We start from the raw sequence: 15538 nt of genomic DNA on the forward strand, positions 1-15538 counted from the left end.
ATACAATGCTATCTTTGTTGATGGGACTCACAGTCGAGTTATGGTAGAATTGATATGGTAGAATCCTTTTTTGCATTTGGACCCGACACTCAGTCAGTCTCTCCCACTCATCACTGTGTAAGATCATCAGAGCCTCCCACACTTACTTGATAATCCAACAGCCACCCGCAGCTTTCTGGAAACATGCGTTCATGGATTTGAGGTCCTCACTGGCTCAACACACAGTGTTGGAGTTTGATTTGTCACAGTAAGTCAGCTCTATCAAATATATGCAATGTTTTTATCAGAACTAGTGTTAATGTGGTACGATTTAAGTGATTTAACATATAACCAGTTTGATTCAATGTATAACTTAAATTAATTAAAGTTTTAAAAAATGCACCCTTGTAATAATGGTGTCAGGAAGACATGCCTGAGTGGGAAAGTCTGGGACTTACTAAGACACCATTAGAAAAGTGAAACTTGGGTGGTGCTATAAAGATATTACACCATCATCTCCAGGGCAACAAAGGAGGAGTTTAAAAGTAAAGGTGGAGCATTGGCCCCAGACAGAGGAAGTATATAAGGCTTCGGAGCAGGGCAGTCAGTTGGACTCCGAGGTCTGCTCAGGTTTATTTCTTGCTCAAAGAATAAACTGTATTGCATCGAACTCAGAGCGCTTCCAGTGATTTCTTTGAACATTTTTGGGACTCCAATAGCAGCAAAATAACAGAAAACAGAAAAGTGTTGGAGCATTAGCTTAGAATTCATTGACTGACCCAGCCTGAGCTCCTGTTTTCCAACGTCAGTCATAAATGAAGAGGTTGATGATACACAGATTACATATTCCTCATCCATGTCGCTCCTTTTTCACTCATAACTATGATCGCGCTTTTATTAGCAGCCGGGCGGTAATTATTCGGTTCTTTCGCACTTACACTATAAAGTGCTGAAGGCTCTTTATAGCTTTGGTTTTATGTGCTCTATAAATAAAGGTTAGAGCTGGTGACTGAGCGATCAGCTTGGGACTTAATTACACTCTGTGAGAGAGAGAGAGAGAGAGAGAGAGAGAGAGAGAGAGAGAGAGAGAGTTATAGAGACTTCAACCGGCACAATGTCTGTGTGTGACCCACTAAAGGGTCTGTAGCCTGCAGTAAAAGGCAGGTTGATGTGGAAGACAAAGAGAGAGAGAGAGGCTTACTAGGCATGTACAGCTAAATGTTAGGTCAACAGTCAAATTGTCCCCCAAATCCCCCACATTGATTTTTCACATCTCGTTCAATCACTGATATTTTTGTTGAGCTGCAAAAGAAATCAGGCTATTTAACTTACATTCACTGAACTCGAGGCTTCAAAACGGCACAAACCAATGGTTGACGTCACGATGACTATGTGCACTTCTTATATACAGTGTATGGGATAAACACGCCTGCAGTCCCAAAGATATCTTCTCTTCAACCAGTATTGATATTTTGGGCCGGGATACATGTGACTGTCACTTCGCTGTTGTTTCAGAATAACAGTGCATGTACCTGTCCATGTGTATGATATCTAATGGAAACATACTCCTTATTTTTCATGCCTTTTCCTGCAAAATTCCAGCAACATGTGTCAACTTTAGCTCGTTACATGCATACAGTCTTCTCGAAGAACTTAGTTGGTTTTAGGCAACAAAACTACTTTGTTAGGTTCATGAAAAGATTGTCGTTTGGGTTAAAAAATAACAACGGAAGTGCCGTTTCTCAAGTACGCAAGTTATGTGATAATTAAATCAACGTTAACTTCTCGTGTCCCATCATCGTGTACGTGATATCGCAGGAACGCCTCAAGCTAATTTCTTCAACTTTGGCTCAAACTTCGACCTGGACTCTAGGATAGACAGAATAGAACCTTAAGGCTGCTTAAAAACATCTTCACGCAACTGAGTAAACTGAGAAGTTCACGGCTAGTGTTACAACATATATCACCAGTTTACGGCAGAGAATGAAAAGAGCTTTTTTGGACCGACACAATCATGAACACACCTTGTATATTCCCTGGTCGCAACCGTTGTGAGTACTCTCCAAGGTGTAACTTCTCAGGACGCCCATTTCCCTCCAGACAACCACCCTAGCCGTGGCAGAGCGGGACTTCTCCACCTGTTCAAGGAAGGATTCAGTTTTCATGTCACATTATTTGTCTGGTGACTTTATTGTAAATAAATGAATAGGCAGGTGAATTATTAAAGGCCTTATAATATCAATCATTTTATTTTTCTAATTGTTGTTATTTCTATCACCAAATAGTTGCAGCTGTTGAAAGAAAAGGCTGGTGCAAGACGATCCAAGGTCTTTGGAATGGTCTGAGAAAGAAAGAGAGAGAGAGAGAGACATTGATAACCAAATACAGACTTTTGGCTCATGTTTCTGAGTTTTAACTGCAATCCACACTGGGACTGGAAGAGGAGAGGACCACATACCATTTTAAACTGAACACTCTATGGCCTGCTTGGCTGTGGGTGTGCATGTGTGTGTGTGTGTTTGTGTGTCTTACCCTATATCCTGGGTCCTCTTTCAATCCCACAGTGTTAACGGCAGAGCCAGACTGCCAGAGAGTCTCCTTAACACTGCAACCGTACAGGAACACATTCTTCTTCCTGGAGTGGCCGTGGTAGTCACAAAAAACCTGGAAGAGGAACAGGTCTTTGCATTACGCATCCGGACAAGATTTGAAGACGTGTGAGAAGCATCTCGAACAGATTCCCCGTGTCGGATGATCTGACAGGATATTTTGTCTGGAATTATTCAGTGATGTGGAAAATGGTGCCTGCTGTAATAAAATCTTTGCATCTTTGAAGATTGAACAATAAATACACTCCAAGTTCTATACTTTTTAATAGCATGTGAATCTTTGTTTAACTTTCTTGTATTCTTGTATCAATCTTTTAAGTTTAAGTGAGGTTTAATTTTCTTATTTGTTTGTTGGGTTTGCATTATTTGAGTTTAAAGTCTATGCAATAATTCTGCTCTGATTCATATCATTCATTAAAGGTGCAATGCTACAGATCTGACATATTTCAAACACATAGGGGGCAGGATAACACCTTTAATCCAATAAACAAAGACCTTCAACTTGATGGACAAGCCCCTGGGGGCAGCTCTACTTCTTGGTCCTCTCATGTTGGACTGAGAACAGACTGGAAGCTACAGTGACCCACCATTGCCTCTTGAGATCCAAGTGTTATGAAAGGCAGGATAATTTTTTTGAATCTTTTAAACGGAAATTCTAGCCAGATCCTACACATTGCACCAGTATTCAAAGATGGAAACCCGCCAAGGTAAGAGTCTAATGAGGTGTCAAAGATACTTTTTATGTCAAACTGGAAAAATTGTCAGGTCTAAATTCCAGAGAAATTCAAGTTTTGAACGGGTTTGCAGCATTTTGTGTGAAATGTTCCAGTTCTAACTAGGGTGTCTGTTATGCAAATGATTCATTATTTTTTGGTTAGACAACTAAAAGTCCTGCTTTTGGTTTTATTGTCGTGGCTCCGGATCGTTCAGTTAAGATAATGTACTCAATAATTGAGATAGTAAATGACAGGCTCTTGGAACATTTTAGGAACATTGCTAAAAATAGATATAGTGAGCTGTGGTGAGCTATTATTGTACTTTTCTAAGAGACACAATTGAGACAGGCGGGAAACAAACCTTCAGGTTAGTCGAACTTATCTGGCAGAGAAAATAAAAGTGACGAGTAAAATGATCACCAAAACTGTCTACAGACTTCTTGCTTCAACTGTGACTTACTGCACTTAATGTAGTTGTGCTACAGTGTTCCTGTGTTATGAGGGATTTAGTTACATGTCGTTAATGTGTGTGCATCACTTTGACCTATAAATAAAATGGTTTAGATAAAAACTCTCGGTTTGTTTACAACCTGATCATCTGACTGTCTCTGTTTCTTGACCTGTTGAACCTTCCCCAGATCTATTATCATACCTGAAAGGCCTGAGCTAATAAAGCACGTTCCTTCAATGTTAGGGAAAGATGGTGGTCAAAAATCATAAAAAAACAATAATAAACAACAACAATGACAGGTAGTAGGAAACAGCCCAGCATCATGGAAGGTCTTGAAATAGTCACAAAATGCAATTTATTAGCTTTTTGTACAGGGACACAAATTCTTTTTTGCATGTTGCTCAGGATGAAAATAATGCAAATGGCAATTCAGTTAGGATCCTTATTCGTGGTGGACACAAAAATGAAACACGTCCATGTGACTAAGCAACACAGGACTTTCAACAACGAGATCGGTGTTTGACACCGCGTGTAGTGTATTCTTGTAGTTTTGTTGCTGAAACATAACGTTCGTGACGATTTTCCTGAACCTGACCAAGTGGTTTTGTTGCCTAAACCTTACTTGTAGTGTAATGTCGTTCCAAAAAGGAAGTTGTTCCAAGCGACACGAAACAAGTACAGTTCAGGGGAAAAATGTACAGGAAACCAATAGATTTCTTTTAGGGTCACAAACTGTCTTGAGACTGTGTTACAGGACACAGAATGCACAAGGGGCCCAGCGGTCTCCTGTATCGAAGTCACACACTTTGTTGATCCATCTATCCTCTCTGACAGGATTTGTGGCGTTTAAACAATGTCCCACTTCTTCCTAATGTGTTTCTGAGAGACCAGTCATCATTCATGCAGTCACAAGAGAGTTATGTTAGTGTTGGAACACACCACTACTGCTGTCGCTTTTTATGGTGCACAACAAGTGCTTATGCTAAAAGCCGTGCCATCCTGAGCATCACGTTTATCCAAGGGCGTACCACCTGGCTGTGAAAAGGTTAACGAGTCCTCTTTGAAAGTGCACAAGCTTTTCACTGTACGTCAGTCTACACCAACAGTTAATTGCTTGAATAAGCTTGAAAAACAACCTCCCCGCTCTAATTTGGAGCAATTAAATAAGCCAATCAAGGTCAATTCATTATAGGTCTTTTTCATTAAAGCCTTATTACATTACATTTCACTTTCAGGAAGAAAAAAACATACAAAAACACCACTCACAACATACACACATGCTCACACTTTTTGGCTTTGTGTTTGGCTGAATAATGGGTGGCAGCTATTGCGAGGGGCAAATTGAAACAATCAGGCATTCATTTTGCTGTTAATTAGTTTCCCATTGATTTGAAAATGTACTTGAATTTTTCAATGCTGCAGCTGGAATCTCATTCATTCTGTGAATAAAAAACAAAACAAATCAGGAAACAGCAACAGAGTGAATTTCTGAAGGAGTGAGATGCTCTGCAGTGCCAGGCCTTCGTTCAGTTGCAACACAAATCCCCTACCCGAACACACAATGTAATTTTTTACATTTCTACATCTATATATATTAAACTAGAGACCATCTTGGCATCACAATCAGCCATGACTTCTGAGGAACCACGGGTATAAAGAGGGGGGGCCAATGGCCCCTTGCCGCTTTCATTTTGATCTCAACTACACAGCTGTTAACTGTGTATTAACTATAGCAATCAATGGTACTCGTAATCTTACCTCCAGTAGTGCTTTGACCTTACATTGAAAGGAGCATTTGGGTGAAAACCTCTCTAGTTGTCTCTAGATGCTCAAAGGGGGCAGGGTAAGATTTTAAAAGCAAAAACAAGGGAGAGCTCAACGGACCACAACATCCGAAGACAACGACAGGTTTACAGTAGAGAAGAGCATGTGTATCTCACCAATGGAGTCCGTCCTACGCTGTTAAGGTAATAGAGCAAGCCCTTGGTGTGGTAGATGGTTGGACTGAGGACAGGGTCGGGTTTACACCACTGACGATTCAGATCCTCGCTGTTCAGATCACAGCGATTCCTGAAGAAAAACACAGCAATAGAGACAGGCGGGACATTTAGACTGTGAATGTCAACCTATCGGGCTGCACAGTATTATGTTGTTGGTTATATTACTAGTTGGTATGTTTGTATAGTGTGTGACTTGTTTGGCTAAAGCGATAGTGACCATGAAAGTAAATGTAAGACATTAATTACTAAATTAACTTTGCTTTGTCCATGCATCACTTTCTACTGCCTATTAGGCTACATTTTACAAAAACCCACCAGCACCCTTATGTGCTCAATCCTTCAATGATGCTAAAACATCTTATGATAGTTTAGTTTTGGATGTGTTGCTGGGCTGTTGGTTGGCTACAAACACAATCCAGATAAGCTGACAGTAGGTATGTGAAACGGCTGCAAAACACTCCAGCTACCACAAGTACAGAGAACATTTATTTATTTATTGTCAACTAGAAGCTTCCAATAACAGAGAAGTTAATGCCCTTCAAGGTACAGTAAACAGTTAACATGTAGTCAATTTAAGACTTACTTCCAACAGTAGTGTTATGCATGAGACTGATTATTAAATATAATGAAGCAATAAGCAGTGATTTACATTGACATTACAGCGAGGAGGCGTTGTAAAGCACGACACAGACCAGAGTAAACAAGAACGTGCATTTGCAATTGGTTGACAGCTGATGTCAGCATTCCCTCATGTCAATGCATTTATATACATAGTGTCAGCATTATGCATTGGTCTGTGAGACCAGTGAGTGTCATTAGAAGCTCTAATTATTGAGGCCTTCTGAAAATGTAGGTATCAGATAAGAGATGATGCAGTTTATTGTAATAATAGGGTGCGTTAATACCAGCCTTGGTAAATCTGGTTATAACCAAACCCCAGAGTGTTTTTTCCCCTTGGTGTGGTTAGTTTGGGTTGGTTCAAACGCGGACCAAGCAACCGCTCTCTGGTCTACCTGAAAGGGTTGGTCTTAGAACGCTGTCAAGTGAACTCAGGGTCAGTTTATCTCTGGTGTATCTAGTATCTGGTGAAAGTTAGTAGCCTATTTGAAATTGTTGCATTTACTGTTTATCCGACCATGTCAGCGCACCACGTGGTCACTCCAACCACTGCTAGGAGATTAGTTTGCGGGTAGAAGAGTGGTCAGAAGCTCCGTCGTCTCCCCGCGGAGGGAATATCTTGTGCATGTGGATCAAGGGGGAGTCTTGATGCGAATGTGGCATCCATCAATGGCTTCCACACAGTATGGCTGAAGGCTGGGCTGTTGGCAAGGTAATGGAAGCCATAGCCAATGCAGGCAAACATGAATCACCTCAGTAGTGGGCTAAAGATACTGGGGGCCAGAATCGTTATCGCATTTATTCAAGATAATAAATTGTGTTTGGCTGTCGGGCTCATCCTCTCCTCCTCAGGGACCAGCAACCAAACCAGTGGACGGCTGGCTGCTTTAGCCACGCTGCTAACTCAGCCATGCTTCAACGCAACATTGGTCACAGAAAATGAATCCGAGCAAAGTTGTCGTTTATCTGGACGATAGCCAATGTGCAATTCTTTTTGCTTAACTAACATCGGAGTCATTACAGAAAGGAGAAGGTAAAATGCATGTCTTCATACATCTAAATTGATCCGTACAAGAGGGACATGGGTCTTGTACATTACATATGCAGGAACAATTTCAGTTCTACTTTGACAGTATGTTAAGCATGCTTTGCGATCTTTGTTCCAAACCTATACAAGCACCCTCTTAAGATTTGTGTACACAATGCCATGAGCCAGTTTTACCCTCCTGTGAATGACTCTTCGGTTTCACTGCAAGGTGAGCCGTACAACAGGAGCAAGCTCCATATCTCCCGTATTGCTTTACAACTCTGATACTCCCCAGTTGCCCTTTTATACGCCACTAATTGAATTTGGCTTATGGGGTTGTACACCACTCAGCTGGGTAGATGGGTTATTGGCTGTTTGTTGAGTGCTGTTGGGCTTTTGATTATCCGATAGTGATATCTTTGGGGTATTGAATCTTTTTTTTTTATAACACATCCACAGTCCATATCATCCAAAACAACTTCGAAGCACAATCAAGTCAACATTTCAAGGATGTTTACTGAGCTGTCTAGTGTCTTAAGCTATCATGTGGACATCTCCGTATTCAGAAACTGTGCCTTTGAATGAGTAAGGATTTCTGTACTGTTGTAATGTCACCCGTATATCGACCATTTCGCAGTTTTAAACTTAATACTTCTTAATGTGTCCCAGCTTATTTCCAGTTAGAGTGTATGTGGATAACATAAACTTACAAGAAGTAAACATGGACCAAAGATGTTACCAAGCAACGCAATTCTGTTAAAACACACTAAAACTTTGACAGAGTTTATGAGAAAAATAAAACAGTGAAGCATGTACATGTACAAACATTTCTGTGTATCTTCTATTCATTTAGTAGATTTTCAAATGTTAGGCTGGGGGGGGGGGCATCCGATGAAATTTCATAGTTTGTAAAAATGTTTTATATATATTGATGAATATCCGGTTGGATATTCTAATGGTTATTAGATATAAAGACGCCTTCTCATTGACCAAATTGTTAGACAGGGGGACATTGTTTTCCCTTATGTTTGTTTACTGAGCGACAATGTCCACAATATTGCGTGACATAACACGAAAAGAATGTCTGTTAATAATGATCACACATGTGGGGACATCAGCTGCTAACAACTCATTCTTACTCACAACTCGTCACTTACCGACGCTTAATCAGTGGTCTTTCGGTGCAAACTGTGACGGTCTATGTACCCCTCTAGCTTCAGTTTTGCAGGTTTGAATTTCCTCTCCGATATTTAAAACTAAACTACGTTTTGGTGGAAACAACTTTGTTTGGTTTAGGCAACAAAACTTGGTTAGGCTTAGGAAAAGATGGTGTTTTTCTGGTTTGTTATGTAGTTAAGTAGGCTGCATTACGCAAGTTACATAAGCGCATTGTATGTTATATAACTTAGAATAAGTCAATGTTTTCTTTTGGTTTCACACGGGACACGAACGCCATTCTCCTGGGAGAAAGTCCTGTGTTTCTGGACTCAGCCAACCTCCTCCATCACTCTTTATACTACGCAACCTGACTTCCTCCTTTACTCCCACCATAACTACGGCCATGTAGAGCATCAGTCTGACACCTCGGGCCAGCTGCCTTATTAGACGAGTCAGGAGTGAGAACAGGCTGCTGCATAAAAGGGCTAAGATGGTCGACAAGAGACCAATGGGGAGACTACTGTTTGAGTCCCCTTCCATAATAGGATCCCTGTGCATGTTCCCCGTGCTCCATTACAGTGCAAGAGACAGTGATAAATGTATTTCAGAAGGGGGGACACCTGTGTGTGTGTGCACGAATGTGTGTGTGTGCGTGTGGCCGTGTTTTACCCGTCTTGTGGGGACATAAATCTGATTACACAGTCACATTGTATGGACTCACCTTTTTCTTTGGGCTCAAATGGGGACAATAGCATGTCCCCATAACATAAACCATTACATTTTTGGGTAAAGCCTTGGTTTAGGTTAGGATCAGGTTGGTAGCTGTTATGGTTAGGGTTAAGTTAAGTCTCGAGTATAAATGAATGTGAGTCAATGTAATGTCCCCAAAAGTCATGAAAACATGATTGTGTGTGTGTGTGATGCGTCACAGAGCATCCCCAATGTTCCTCCTCAGAGAGTCTGACTTCTCATGTGAAAGAGCATTCTGTTTGCATTTAAATTGTGTGTGTGTGTGTGTGTGTGTGTGTGTGTGTGTATGTGCCAAAGCCATCTTCTCTCTGAGGATGGAGGTTTGTGTCACATTACAGCATTGAAAGTCTCAATTCTCACATCCACAGTGAGCACACTGCAGGTTCTTAATGGCAGACACAGTACAAAACTAGAAAAGATGGGTGTGTAAAAGATGTGTGCCCACACACACTTGCAAATATATTTTGTATGTGTGTCTGTGTAATTAACCCAAATCCAATTATCTCATTCAGTAGTCTGTCATCACAGCAGTGTGTGTGTCAGTTGGTAAGCTTAACTGAGCTAAGTATGATCAATCAAAGCAAATCAGCTGTAACAGTATTCCAGCGAGATGTGTGAAGTTAAATTAATGACTCGCGCACAGGAGAGGAATAACCACGGCTATTAACCAAAGAATAAGGAGTCCTGAAAGCGATACAGCATTCAGTTTGACTGGTCCGGATTTTACTTTGCTCCTTTCTTTGGCAGGGATGTTCCACTGAATTAGTCAGCGCGAACCAACTTCAGGACTACAACATTTGCGATGTTACCAACAACCCATTTGTGTTAATGAAATGAAAGAGCAGAGTTGGGTAATGCTCTTCACTTCTGGTTTGAATTTAGACCAAAACGAAAAATCACAGGAAAACTGTTCTGGAGCAAAGGAAACTTGAATTGATAATTAGTATTGTATTAACTAGTAGTAGTCATTTCAGTCACATTAAATCTCAACTAAACAAACACGGGCTTTGCCCTAAGGGACCGCTGTTTGTGTGCTATGTGTTCATTTAGTTATTATGGTCCATTTAGAGTGAAATAGACCATAAAGCAGTGCATGCTTTAGGGTTGGGCTACCTTGCGATTGACAGGTTGCTATTACGGCGTTGTCACGTATCATCTTTCAACTTAGCGCCACCCTCTTGTGTCACTTCTGGTTGCAACAAACTCCAAAAAAATCATGATGGGACGGCCAAAATGCCGAGCTCAAGGCTTCAAAACCATAGCCCACAAACCAACGGTTAGTTATTTTTTTTCATTTCCTGATGTGGCTAAACCCAGCACTGACTTCATGGATAAATTGTCGAATGGGAAAAAAATCCCCAAAAGGTGGGCTCCGAGGGTTTATCCATTTCTGCTGATACCAAGTTCAGAGCAGTTTCTTCAGTCTGTCTACTCAGTCTCTGTGTCTCTGCCTCCCTTCCATATTTCTTCGTAACTCTCTTTCCCTCTCTGTCTTGCACTAATTCCTTTCACCCTCTCTCTCTCTTTATCTAGGTCTCTCACTCTGCACCGTGGACTCCAATCCACAGCTCTGTCCCTGGGCAGCAGACAGAGGATCCAAAGTCTTTGTAAACTGTTATTTTCCACAACATTTGCTCCTCTCTGCACGACACTGAAGATGCCTGCCCTCGGGCGCCTGTGTGTGTGTGTGTGTGTGTGTACAATGAATGCTATTGGGAATGTGCTGCCAGATTCTGTTTTATTCTGTATGCTTTCAACACAAAACCAACAACTCGCATTAATTTGTCATTTAACCAAAAACAGCTAAATCTGTAACGGGTGTGGTATGGACCCAGAACCACGGACACAGGGAATAGTGGAACGCCAAGCCGACAGGGGAGAACGCAGACAGAAACCAGAGGAAGCAGAGGCAGAATCTCTTGGTCGGGGACATAAGGCTGAGTGGTTTACCGGGGCAGAGGCAAGGCAGAGAATTCCAAACAGGCAGAGAACGATCTGGCAGTGAGTGTGTGTGAGACTGGGGTCTAAATGGTAGGTGCAGCAGAGTGAGTAGGTGAGAGTGATGAACTGATGAGGTGGGTGAGAGATAGAGTGACAGGAGAGAAGGGGCAGAGCTGTGACAGAAGCACTGTGTGTTTATGCAGCCCTCATGTGTTTGATTGGGCTCATCAGTATCAAAATGAACTGACATTAGACCAAAATAAATATATAGGCCAGAAATACAAGCATGTGTTCGATTGTTGGCTTATGTCGCATTTAATTGATGGCAGGGTTTGAGTTTGGATAATGCTGAGAGAAATATGAATACAGTTAACAAGTGCAAGTAAATATAACTTCTTGACCACTCTGCAGGAATGTCATATTCATAAAGTGCGACCTGTGCTTTCCCACCTTACAAGATTGGTTTGGTTGAAACAAACTCAAGTCCTATTGCCTGGTTAGTCCATTTCTTTTTGGGCTGGTCTGAAAGCTATCGGTCAAAACCGTGATGCGGACCAAACAACCGAACTGGGACTGTTTAAATAGGAGGGTCTTGGTGCGGTTCATTTGTGATGCAAAAGAAAACAAAGCGACCACAGAGAGTTCTGATAGCAGATATGTGATATTAGCATGCTTTCAAAAGCCAAACTACTTATAAATCCATCTGCTGATTGCTTTGTCTGTTGAAGAAGTGATCCTAAAATTGATCTGTATAAGGCCGTGTCAATAACCTATTTGTGTATATCATTTGGTAACCATGGTAACAAGTATGCTCATCAGCACAGCTATTTGTCTGTTAGGGCGAGCTTACTGTGATTGACAGGTCGCTGCTGCTACCAGAGCCGTATACAGCGTCTCCACATCACTCCTCCGCATTCCAAATACAGTAACGTCCGTTTATCGGTTACAAAAAATGGCGTATTCCAAAATGGAGACTGACAAACTCGAGCCTTCATAACACGATGACCACGTCCACTTATTACGGTCTATAGTCCGGACCAAATGAACCCAACTCTAGGTGTGTGAGCACCCATAGAGTGAGATATCATGGCTCTCGAGCAGAGGCCTTCAACAGGGCCATTAGACAATTTTTCATATTAAAAAAAAAATAATAATATTAAAAAAAAATTAAAGTGTCACGGCCACACTGTACCTTGCACATGTTTAAAATAAAAACATGAATATACGAACCTGTGTATTATTTGAATAGCTTAGTATTGAATGCACAATAACAAGGTATGTTTATACATGGCACTAGGCCCAGTTAATATAAAACACAATTTTATACAGTATATAGTAGGGGGTCCCTGCTCCATCTCTCTATCAGTTTGGGGGTCCTTGGCCTGAGAAACGTTGAAGACCCCTGCTCTAGAGCTTTAGAGAGAAATGACAGCACTGAGCCAGAGATGGTGTCTGCTCACAATCACATGCTTATTGAGAACTAGAATAACATGTGTTCAATGTTCAAGTAGAAGGAACATGAGTTCCTTCTACTTGCAGCCACGATTGTGCTGTTTCCAAACAGGTGCAGGACTTATTGTATTGCAGTGGATGTGAAATGTGACCGGAGATTAAAATAAAAAATAAACGCCCCGAAACTGCTTGGGGTTCAGATGGGTTAACATCAACCTGCAAGTGCCAAAACAGAACCATGAAAAAAATGAATGATCATAATTTGTCAAAAAATTCATGTGCCAAATTAATTTTACTAACTTCTTTTGGTGAGCAAATTATCATTTTATTAAGAGTGCTAGTGGTGTTGTTTTTAATCATTTTCGTGCTGTTCAGTTTATCCTCTAGTATGAAAATGGATTGATTACCTTTGTTACATGTAATGAGATGTCACAGCTGATGATGATTTACAGGTACATGTGTAAAGAGTTGAAGTAAGTTTGCATTTTTATGTTTTAAATCTGTTGGTGTTTTAATTTTTAATTTTTTTTACTATATTGATCCCTTTAAGGGGGAAATTTGTCTCTGCATTTGACCCATCCCTGTATATAGGGAGCAGTGGGCTGCCAATGACAGGCGCCCGGGGAGCCGGGGGTTCAGTGTATTGCTCAGGTACACTACGACACGTAACACGGACGCACAGCTGACTTTTTCATTGATATTGTGATGGGAAAATATATTATTGTATCATGCTTAGTTTTAAAGAATGTACTACTCGTAGTCAGGCGATGTTTTTTAATTAGTTTTGTATCCAGGTGTCTTGTTATCTTTTCCCACAAGGGTGGGAAGTGAAGAGACACTGTTTCTTTGTTGGTAAGAAAGAGACACAGCCTTGACTCCAGAACTGAATTTCAGAAACAGACATCCTGTGTCTGAAATACTTTTACTCCCCTTTTGGCACATTATCTGAATTTGTAAAGGCGTGAACCTTTTGTATGCATAAATGATGATTGAATGTTGCACCTTTTAGAAGCCTTCTCACAGTACACTGAGATACGTGTCTTTGGGACTGCTCTCTCTTTATTGCAATAAAGACCGACAACTCTGATTCTTTCGAGACTCTGTTTATTGATCCAGATTGAAAACTTCCACCCTTCTCCCGATTAATCTTAGAAATCTTCCATCACAACTTGGTGTCAGAAGTGGGATCGGTTGAATGTCCGTCAGGACTCCAAAGGACGTCCGGGGAAAAAGGCCTTTCCAGGATCCAAAAAAACGATCTTGCCTGATACCTCATTAGACACGGAGAGAAAGGGCCGGCGCCCCGAGGATGACTGATTGACTTCACACCGATCCAGATAACGAATTAATTTCTTCACACCGGGTAAGGAGTTTGAAATTCCAATCATTGATAATTTACGGGTTGACGAAAGTCTTAACGATCCAAATTCAGAATTACGTAATATAATCGAACAAACAGAGACGGGAAACAGAGTGTGTTTATTTGTCTGGGCATTTGTGTTGATAATATGTATCATTCTTTTACTTGAAATTATAGTAGGGTAATAAAACAAATTTTGTGGCATTATATCAATCATCGAGTTGTTTACGGTGGAAGACGGAGTTTGTAATTACGAAATAACGATTGTACTTTAAATACAAAACATTTAAAGATCGTAATACAGATATCTTGACCACGAATATAAGTTAGAAATAAGAGACCATTTGAATAAGAGACCACGACTTGACCGTGTGAATTTAAGTGTGAGTTTCTGACAAGTTAGAAATAAGAGACCATTTGAATAAGAGACCACGACTTGACCGTGTGAATTTAAGTGTGAATTTCTGATCTTAAAGAATAAAAGTACTTACCACGCCTGAAAGAATGGGTGGAAAACAGAGTCAACAACATGTTCCAGAAGGACCGATTGTGGCTATGATGACACAAAAATATGGTGAAGAATGCTTAGAGTGCCTAAATTACTGGACATGCACTTTTGGTTTTCCGAAGAACGGGTCATTAAGTTCCGCGAAACTTAAAATGTTAAGAAGGGATTTTGAAGCTAAAGAGAAAGACATGAGAAATAAAAAGAGGAAGAATGTGAGACTCAAAGATTTAGAAATGATGGAGAAAAACCAGAAATGTCTGGTTCAGTGGGAATCGGAGAGTGAATGTCGGGAGAGAAAACAAAACATGAAACAACTGACATGTGTGAAACAAGAAGTGACTGATAAAAAGCAACATGATACTGATCCAAACAGGGGACAAAATCCCAATAATTCTTTTGTTTCTTCTTCCCTGTATCCGAGTTTGACGGGAGCTGGAGGTCCTCTTCTCGACACATGCGGACCCCAATCTCCACCACCATCACAACCACAACCACCACCATCATACAATCCACCTGCAGAACCAACTCCGGCTGTCACCTCACACCAATCTCCACCACAACCACAACCACCACCATACAATCCACCAGCAGAACCAACTCTGGCTGTCACCTCACAGCCACAAACAGGTCCACTGACTGACAGGCGCGATACTCGTCTGTACACACAACAACAGCAACTCGCTGATGATCAGAACAGTTAGTTGCGGGCCACCACAGAACAACAAAAATCCATTCACAATGTACCCTCTTGCATCATCGACTCCAGCAACAACTACTCCACAGCAGACTCACTCCTTCCAGTGGACTGACCCGCGCAACTGGAACATGAGAGATGCTCTGTCATTTTCCCTCAGCCCAGCAGGCGCAGAAGGGGGAGAGCCACAGCCAAACTTCAGCGATAGCAGCAGTTATCCCATGATCCAAGTCCCAGGAGTGGACGGAGCAGCTCACCTCGTTTTCCGCCCATGG

At 41.2% G+C, this 15538-nt stretch overlaps 1 protein-coding gene across 1 annotated transcript in view; it reads right to left on the reverse strand.

Moving 5' to 3' along the window:
• The window catches only part of agbl1 (AGBL carboxypeptidase 1), a 149092-nt gene that overhangs the window by 24412 nt on the left and 109142 nt on the right, over nucleotides 1-15538 (reverse strand). The window contains exons 21-24 of the mRNA XM_031868067.1: nucleotides 5696-5825; nucleotides 2512-2643; nucleotides 2258-2320; nucleotides 2004-2117 (exon numbers count right to left, since the gene is read on the reverse strand). Coding sequence (XP_031723927.1) covers nucleotides 2004-2117; nucleotides 2258-2320; nucleotides 2512-2643; nucleotides 5696-5825 — 439 coding nt within the window. The remainder of the gene's footprint in view (nucleotides 1-2003; nucleotides 2118-2257; nucleotides 2321-2511; nucleotides 2644-5695; nucleotides 5826-15538) is intronic.

This window comes from Anarrhichthys ocellatus, unplaced genomic scaffold (genome assembly GCF_004355925.1).
Source record: "Anarrhichthys ocellatus isolate YVR2014 unplaced genomic scaffold, GSC_Weel_1.0 scaffold41, whole genome shotgun sequence".
NCBI classification, from domain to species: Eukaryota; Metazoa; Chordata; class Actinopteri; order Perciformes; family Anarhichadidae; genus Anarrhichthys; species Anarrhichthys ocellatus.